The sequence below is a fragment of the Oncorhynchus gorbuscha genome, linkage group LG13 (genome assembly GCF_021184085.1).
Source record: "Oncorhynchus gorbuscha isolate QuinsamMale2020 ecotype Even-year linkage group LG13, OgorEven_v1.0, whole genome shotgun sequence".
NCBI classification, from domain to species: Eukaryota; Metazoa; Chordata; class Actinopteri; order Salmoniformes; family Salmonidae; genus Oncorhynchus; species Oncorhynchus gorbuscha.
The window spans coordinates 71,802,416-71,811,299 of NC_060185.1; the positions used below are offsets into that span (position 1 = coordinate 71,802,416).

Here is an 8,884-nt window from a genome sequence, read left to right on the forward strand (position 1 = left end):
TGTGTGTGAGCCCAACAGTGAGCTCTTATGTCATAGAAGGTGCCAGTGCTGTCACTAGTAGGCCTACTTAATTTCTCCATGCAAATATGATTTATTGTTGAAAGTATTATAGCAATCGACACGCAGCTTTTTACAAACCATCATGAGAAGCTGTATGCTAAGAAATGCAAGAGTAACAGGACTCACCGGTCTGTAATTTGTGTTCTGCTTTTAGTTTAGCATTTTTCGAGGTGTTATTATTTAAAATACTTAACACATAAAAACGTCACTGACGTTTGATGGTGAGTTTTGAGTAGGAATCGAGTGAGAAAACAGAGTCGGAAGCGAGTGAAGGGTTAGAGGGCAGTGCACGATGAAAGATGATTGAAATTCAGCCACAGAACGGACTTGGAGCATGCTCTTGAACACTCCTTCCACCCGGAAATACGAATAATTCCCAAAGATGGCGGAGCAAGGGCCAATGGCGATAGCTATGCGGCTAAGAAATCAACTCCAGTCCGTATATAAGCTCGACCCGTTACGAAATGAGGTAGGTACCAATTAATTTCGGACTATATAGACCAGTGAGAATTGTTTGAGTTGATCAGGGCTGGATCTAGCCGCATAACTAGTTACGACAAGGAAAGGCAGCAATGCGAGCGCTTTCTCCCGTCCCTAAGTGATGGAGAGAGAGCTGCCTACCATGTGTGCGGAAGTCTACCCGTGTTGTTGTTCTGGGCAGCTAATGCAGGTAATTCGTGCAAATGTGTACAGTTCAAACGACCCATTCCCCCCGTTTTACACCATAAACGCGGTGCATTGTTTGTTAAAATACTCATGTGCGTTTTGCATGGATAAAATATTTTGACAGTGATTAAGTTTATACACTTATTAACTAATAGCAGCTAATTGTGTTTGCTAGGCTAGCTAGCTTCTCGTGACGGGCTTGTCAAACCTTGCTTGTAAGTGACTGTCTTACCTGTCTCCAATATTTGGAATTCCGTGTGTAGCGTACTGGGTTGCTAACTATAACTTTATAAAGATATAACGTAAAGTTAGATGCTACACTGCTAACACAATGGCAAATAACAATCATAACTAGGTACAATGTTGCAGTCACCTGACACACCCATCTGCTCTTAAGTAGTGGAAAAGAGCACGCGCAATCGACAATCAACTCACCAGGCTCCTCTAGAATATCGTCATTCTATTTTTTTAAATATATATATATATATATATTTACAACTTTACACCAAGTAGCAACAATGTAACGAAACTGCATGGGATACTTTATATTATTGAGATTTCAATAGCAACTTAATATTGTTGCAGGAGGAAGTGAAGTTGAAGATCAAAGACCTGAACGAGCACATAGTGTGCTATCTCTGTGCCGGGTACTTCATCGATGCCACAACTATTACCGAGTGTCTGCATACATGTAAGTGGGCCTAGCCTGTGTGTTCTATGTTTTGGTTTATGAAGTTACCTCTCTAAGAAATAGGTTAACTTTTATAGACTTGTGGACTAGCCTACTTACTGCCTGTGAATGCGTACAAGTCAAAGTTTGTTGGTCTCGTACACATATTTACAAGTGCAGCTTAATACTTATGTTTCTAGCTTCAAAAGTGCAGTATACTTTTGTGTATATAGTGTATGGACACCCTTCAAATGAGTGGATTCTGTCATTTCAGTCACAAATGTTGCTGACAGGTGTATAAAATCAAGCACACAGCCACGCAATCTCCAAAGACAAAACATTGGCAGTAGAATGGCCTTACTGAAGAGCTCAGTGACTTTCAACATGGCACGGTTATAGGATGCCACCTTTCCAACAAGTCAGTTCATCAAATTTCTGCCATGCTAGAGCTGCTCTGGGCAACTAAGTGCTGTTATTGTGAAGTGGAAATGTCTAGGAGCAACAACGAGTCAGCCATGAAGTGGTAGGCCACACAAACTCACAGAACGGGCTCGCCAAGTGTTGAAGCACGTAGCGTGTGAAAATCGTCTGTCCTCAGTTGCAACACACTACCGAGTTCCAAACTGGCTCTAGAAAAAACATCAGCACAATAACTGTTCGTCGGGAGCTTAATTTGAAATGGGTTTCTATGGCCGAGCAGCTGCACGCAAGCCTAAGATCACCATGCCAAGTGTCGGCTGGAGTGGTGTAAAGCTTGACCCCGTTGGACTCTGGAGCAGTGGAAACAGTCTCTGCAGTGATGAATTAAGATTCACCATCTGGTAGTCCGACAGACAAATCTGTGTTTGGTGGATGCCAGGAGAACACTACTTTCTGAAATGCATAGTACCAATGGTAAAGTTTGTTGGAGGGGGAATAATGGTCTGGGGCTGTTTTTCATGGTTTGGGCTAGGCCCCTTAGTTTCAGTGAAGGGAAATCTTAACACTACAGCATACAATGACATTCTACACTTCCTACTTTGTAGCAAGTTTGAGGAATAACCTTTCCTTTTAATGCATAACAATGCCCCTGTGCACAAAGTGAGGTCCATACAGAAATGTTTTTTTGATCATGGTGGAAGAACTTGACTGGTCTGCCCTGACCTCAACCCCATCGGTCCACTTTGGGTTGAATTGAAATGCCAGGCCTAATTGCCCAACCTCACTAATGCTCATGTGGCTGAATGGAAGCAAGTCCCGCAGCAATGTTCCAACATCTAGTGGAAAGCCTTCCCACAAGAGTGGAGGCTATTATAGCAGCAAATGGGGGACCAACTCCATATTAAAGCCCATGATTTTGGAATGAAATGTTTGACGAGCAGGTGTCCACGTACTTTGTCATGTAGTGTACATAGTAATAAAACAAGTTTGTATCGTGCATTTTAATGTTACTATAAAATAACATCCTTTTTCGGGGACATTAATGGCCAAAGTCTCTTCTGCTTCTATTTCAGTCTGTAAAAGTTGTATCGTGAAATACCTCCAAACCAGCAAGTATTGTCCGATGTGCAACATAAAGATTCATGAAACCCAGCCTTTATTGAACCTGAAATTGGATAGAGTGATGCAAGACATTGTCTACAAACTGGTTCCAGGACTTCAAGAAAGTAAGTACATTGAAATTCATACAATAATACTTGTTCTGATTTTTGTTACATAGTACTTTAATGGGTTGATTTTGTTTCTCCTGTTTACTTAGAAAAACGCTCTTAACTCCTAATCATCTCATTTGTAAAGTTCTCATGCAATGAGAACTAGTGTAACAGTGTTATGTAAACACCTGCGTCATTACATTATCAATTTAGCGTGGGTTGATAGAATATATTTTTTTAATGTGGTAGTGTTTCTAAGGTACTTATTTTCTGTTCTTTGTGAACAGGTGAAGACAAGAGAATAAAGGAATTCTATCAGTCGCGTGGGCTTGAGAGAGTTGTCCAACCGCCTGGGGAAGGTAAGCCTTTAGATTTTAATTCAATTATTTTCATGTTTTGTCAATCTACAGCTTCTACTTTTACATGGTATCTGTGTGTCACCCCTAGACTCCATACCAGATACAGGATTACCTTTTACCAGCTTTGACCATTCCAAGGCCCACTTCTACAGATATGACGAGCAGGTCTCGCTTTGTCTAGAGAGGCAAAGGTAAGATTTTGTGTCATGCCTTGACACAACTACAGTAAGTAGTTGCCCCCCAGTAGCCCCCCAGTGTTTCCAGTAATTGTCAGCTATTGTCCAATAAAAATGCATAAAAAGCCAACAAATTAAAACATTGCCACCCTAGAATATATCCTGTTTGCATTGGCTCTGCATGGAAATTGGTTCAGATTGTCTTTCAATCGCATCACCTATGTACTCTGCCTGTCTGTCTTGAGCTCTCGCTAACATACCAACTGGTGCCGGCCTGCAGATTTTCCTGCGCCTGTGAGTCAGTGTGACAGGGGCAGAAGTGTTTAAGTATTTTATGATGTTTTGCAAACTGGTGACAATGATTTATTGAGCTATAATAGCCTACCATGAAAAATGCATGTGTCCGACTGGCTTGTCAATATGCTGTTGAAACCTGGACATTTTACTTCTTGATGCATGTCTTACCTTGCTTCAATGTAGCCTATAACCAAAATCCCACCATAGAAATGTGAAGGCAATTATTTGATGGAGACCTCATGTGTTCATGTACCATGGGTCTTCTTTCATTGTCTATCAGCCAAAGGTATTATCTTTGTCATTTTAGCAACTCACCATAGTTATCTTCAGCTCGCCTCTTTCAAAATAATAAAGGGATATTTCTATCTCTGCTCATGAAACCGCTTTAATGGTGTTTTCAAATTGTGTTTTGTAACATTGGACATAGGCCTACCTCTGTGTACAGTGCATTTGGAAAGTATTCAGACCCCTTGACTTTCTCCACATTTATGTTACAGCCTTCTTCTATAATTGATCCCCCCCCCCCAATTAAAACACAATGCCCCATAATGACAAGGCAAAAACCGGTTTAGAAATGTTTGCAATGTCTAAAAAAATTAATACTGAAATCACATTTACATAAGTATTAAGACCTTAACTCAGTACTTTGTTGAAGCACCTTTGGCAGTGATTACAGCCTCTGGTCTTCTTGGATATGACCCTACAAGCTTAGTACACCTGTATTTGGAGTTTCTCACAATCTTCTCTGCAGATCCTCTCAAGCTCTGTCCGGTTGGATGGGGAGCGTCACTGCACAGCTATTTTCAGGTCTCTCCAGAGATGTTTGATCGGGTTCAAGTCTGGGCTCTGGCTGGACCTCTCACAGGCATTGAGACTTGTCCCAAAGCCACTCCTGCATTCTCTTGGCTGTATGCTTAGGGTTGTTGTCCTGTTGGAGGGTAAACCTTCGCCCCAGTCTGAGGACCTGAGCACTTTTGGAGTAGTTTTTCATCAAGGATGTCTCTACTTTGCTCCGTTAATCTCGATCCTGACTAGTCTCCCAGTCCCTCCCGCTGACAAAAGTCCCCACAGCATGATGCTGCCACCCATGCTTCACCGTAGGGATGGTGCCAGGTTTCCTCCAGACATGTTTGGCATTTAGGCCAAAGAGTTCAATCTTGGTTTCATCAGACCAGATAATCTTATTCGTGGTCTTCCTTTCAGTGTCTTTTTTTGAGGAGTAGCTTCTATCTGGCCACTACCATAAAGGCCTGATTGGCGGAGTGCTGCTGAGATGGTTGCCCTTCTGGAAGCTTTTCCCATCTCCACAGAGGAGCTCTGTGACCATCAGGTTCTTGGTCACCTCCTTGACCAAGGCCCTTCTCCCTAATTGCTCAGTTTGTCTGGGCACCCAACTCTAGGAAGAGTCTTGGTGGTTCCAAACTTCTTCCATTTAAGAATGGAGGCCAATGTGGTCTTGGGGCTCTTCAATGCTGCAGAAATTGTTTCATACCCTTCCCCAGATCTGATCCCCTACACAATCTTGTATCGGAGCTCTACGGACAATTCCTTCGACCCCATGGCTTGGTTTTTGCGCTGATATGAACTGTGGGACCTTATATAGACAGGTGTGTGTGCCTTTCCAAATCATGTTCAATCAACTGCATTTACCACATGTTGACTCCCAAGTTCTAGAAACAAGATGCACCTGAGGTCAATTTTGAGTCTCATAGCAAAGGGTTTGAATGCTTATGTAAATAGGGTGTTTCTGTTTTTTTCCTTGTCATTATGGGGTATTGTGTGTACATTGATTTAAAAAAAATAATCCTCAATTTTTGAATTAGGCTGTAATGTAACAAAATGTGGAAAGTCAAGGGGTCTAAACTTTGAATGCACTGCACATTGCAGCACCTAAAACGAATAAATAATGATCAACATTCTGATCTGATCATGTTCCATTGATACAGCGTATACCTACACTACTTTGACACATTGGGGGGATTAAGGAGTATATGCAATACCCACTGGAAAATAACTGGGTATACAGCTTATACCACTACACCACTGATTGGCAGTGAGCACTCCTAAAAAACGAGCTTAACCTTCACACGGTGGCATTCAAATGGGTTTTTATTAGATATAGCCGGTAAAATTCACATTTTAAAATGAGAACCCCGTCACAAATGTTTCCTGAAATTCTTTCCGTTCAAAATGCCCCTTAAAATCCCTCCCAGTGGCTCATGCTTAATCATGTACTCTCTTGTCCCTACAGTTCATCTCTGTCTGAAAAAAAAGATAAGACCAAACTGACTCTTCATGTAAGTCGTGTGTGGAATGGAACCCCACTATGCCACCAGAGGTCTCTGTTAGTTTAACTTGCAGTGGTCTGTTCTGTTTGGATCGGGTCTCCACAAGCAATGCTTTTGCAATTGTATTTAATTTGAGTGTATCTGTCAGTCCCTAGTAGAATTGCCCACATTTTTGGGGGGTATATCCATTTTAATTCTGTAATCATTTGGAATCATGTGTGGAATTAGAGTTGTAGTAATGTTGCTCTGCCTCGTGTCTGCAGCAGAAGTTTGTGCGCTGCTCGGTCCGAGCCGAGGTGAGACACCTGCGTAAAGTGCTGTGTCATCGACTGAATGTGGAGAAGCACCAGGTCAGTTGATTGTCTAGGAAGACTACATTTTTAAGAGGGACATATCAGCACCATTTCACATTACATGTGCAGTGTACCTATTTGCAAACAGTCCAAAACGACAACACAGGAACCATATCCTATGACTACAAAAGTGTAGCCTATTAGATAATCCCTTGTTGTGCAACTTTTCAGTCGAGTGCTTTGAATATTATACACAGGTTAGTTGCATGTGAATGTTTCAGAGAACTGGAAATGGAGCATGTGGGCGCTTGTACAGTTGACCCAGGACCAGTTGTCATGTTTTGTCCTCACTGTGTGGTCTCCATTTCATCACAGATCCAGATGTTGTTCAATAATGAGTCCCTTCCAGATCACATGACCATGAAACGGCTGTGGATCTCTCACTGGTTTGGCAAGGTACCTCCCAAGTTGAGCCAACAATTTCACACTGAATTCCTTTACACTTTAACTTTTTCCATTTGGACGTTCTGCGGTGAAAACAGCATTATTGAATTTAAGGAAATAATATTCCAAATCAATATTCTGTAGTGACTTCAAATGATACAATGTCTATGGAAATGTTACTCTCAATTCAAACATGTTTTCTAAGCACAAGAAAGTAATTGTATGTTACTTAGAAAACTACATTGTTTGAGGGTAAGACAAATGGTGCATACATTTAAAAAGTTAAATCATGCTGACGTTGATCTGTGTACATATTCCTTCATAAATCCAAATAAGGAATTGTAGTGCGAGAAGAGAAAATACTTTGACTTACCTCAAATCCTGTAACAGGGTTATAATTGATTTGGGAGCTTCTTTCTGATTAGTTTGATTTATGTTCATGTAGGATTACATGTAATCAAGTGTTTCTTATTATTCCAGGCTCAACCGTTGGTCCTTCACTACACTATTAAGGACAAAAGGACAAGATAGAACTTTCCTTGCCTGGCTACCCATCCACATCACTCCGGCCAACTGATGTTTCTTGCCCCCCCCCCGACAGTTTCTAGAATGCACACAAATTCTAATTGGTCCCAGAAACCGAGGGGTTGGGCCAGAGCCGGCCTACATGTCATCAATGTTGCTACTCTTTGTTAGATGATCCAATCACTGAATTTGTTTTGTACAAAGGCCTTCATTTTGAAGTCAGACAAACAACTTCTAGGATGGCAGTTTCAGACTGAACGTATGTAGCGACGATAGACTCATTGGTTATTTAGCAACAACCGACGTGTGTGCGACTATGGGGCAAAACAGACAAGGTTGGCTTAGATTGTTGACACGTAAACTAGTCTCCATGTGCACATTTGTTTTAAATAAACAATGAGCACTTCTCTTCATACATTAGTTGTTGGTTAGCTAGTGAATTTTGCCATTAGCATTGACATGAAATCAGTCAAACCTCAAGACAAGACATGGTATCAAGAACAAGATAAAACTAGCTGAAACGAGCCACCTATGATTCCCCACACGGCAACTCTTTTCATTGTTGCTAGCTAGCTGACCATTCAGAATCTTCACAAAGCACTGCTTCCGGCCTCAGAATTACATTTGGGGTGAGATGTCAGGCAAGGACTTCCCCCTTTCTAATGACCTCAGCAGCTGTATATATTTTGTATTAAATATATTCTATTTTAATAGTGTGTACATATTTTGCTTGTTTTGTATTTTTAAAATAAATATTTGAAAATTGACATGTAGTTTTTTTTTTTTTTTACAGTTATCTGTGGAGATTTGCACAGATTTTTTTTAAAAACAGTTGCTATGTTCAATTATGGGAAGCCAACATCAACATGGAATGGAAGCAACGATCAATGGTACTGTGCAATGTTGTCTCAACTCAGTTATGAAAGATATAACCTCAAATAAAAGCATTGAAGCTTTAGTGCATTTGATTAATGGAGTGAAAGTATGTACACTTTTATAGACCAGAAAAGTAAAGCTTGTCACTAAAATGGTAAGTTATTAGTTGAAGTTTCAGTGGTGCAAGTCCGGAAATTATCAAATTGGAGTACTGCAAAACTAACACTGAACTAAATTCCGGTAAATATTTGTTCTTAGAAGCACCTAAACTCTCATGAACTGTACTGTATACAGTGGAACTGATGTTCTGTACATACTTGATGCTATTTTACAGCCCCTTTATGGTTTGTGCTGATGAATCACGCTGGATAGGAGCAGCTGATGTCCAGGCATGCCAGCGTTGGGAATCGATGTTAACTCACTATTCTCAAATCTCATCAAAGATACCTTTGTTTTAATGACTGTCAGACGACTGGTTGTAATGTTCTTTCTTCATTAAGTGATAACATCCCACTAGGTGGCAGACTTGATTCATTCTACGCATTACTTCACTTTTAGGTTGACTGAGGAGAGACCATCCCCATGAGGGCCATTATCAG

General features: G+C 40.9%; 1 protein-coding gene across 4 annotated transcripts; it reads left to right on the forward strand.

Moving 5' to 3' along the window:
* The first annotated feature begins 298 nt into the window (after positions 1 to 298).
* Positions 299 to 8,176, forward strand: pcgf1 (polycomb group ring finger 1). 4 transcript variants are annotated; one of them, XM_046295653.1, is made up of 9 exons: positions 299 to 529; positions 1,309 to 1,417; positions 2,890 to 3,042; positions 3,315 to 3,386; positions 3,475 to 3,577; positions 6,111 to 6,156; positions 6,411 to 6,497; positions 6,816 to 6,896; positions 7,365 to 8,176. In XM_046295653.1, exons 1-9 carry the CDS (start codon positions 443 to 445, stop codon positions 7,413 to 7,415), a joined length of 789 nt encoding a protein of 262 aa, XP_046151609.1. In that variant the 5' UTR covers positions 299 to 442; the 3' UTR covers positions 7,416 to 8,176. The 4 variants fall into 4 exon arrangements, with proteins under 4 accessions (XP_046151609.1, XP_046151610.1, XP_046151612.1 ...); XM_046295654.1 differs by having other exon boundaries at positions 310 to 529; positions 1,312 to 1,417; XM_046295656.1 differs by lacking the exon at positions 299 to 529 and adding an exon at positions 540 to 730 and having other exon boundaries at positions 1,312 to 1,417.
* The last annotated feature ends 708 nt before the right edge of the window (positions 8,177 to 8,884 follow it).

What these genes read in the sequence shown, in the direction of transcription:
- pcgf1 (XM_046295653.1), top strand. Translation starts at nt 443, where the DNA reads ATGGCGGAGCAAGGGCCAATGGCGATAGCTATGCGGCTAAGAAATCAA. An exon ending in TGAATGTGGAGAAGCACCAG is followed by an intron (nt 6,498 to 6,815) that starts GTCAGTTGATTG and finishes ATTTCATCACAG; the next exon opens with ATCCAGATGTTGTTCAATAA. An exon ending in TCTCTCACTGGTTTGGCAAG is followed by an intron (nt 6,897 to 7,364) that starts GTACCTCCCAAG and finishes TTATTATTCCAG; the next exon opens with GCTCAACCGTTGGTCCTTCA.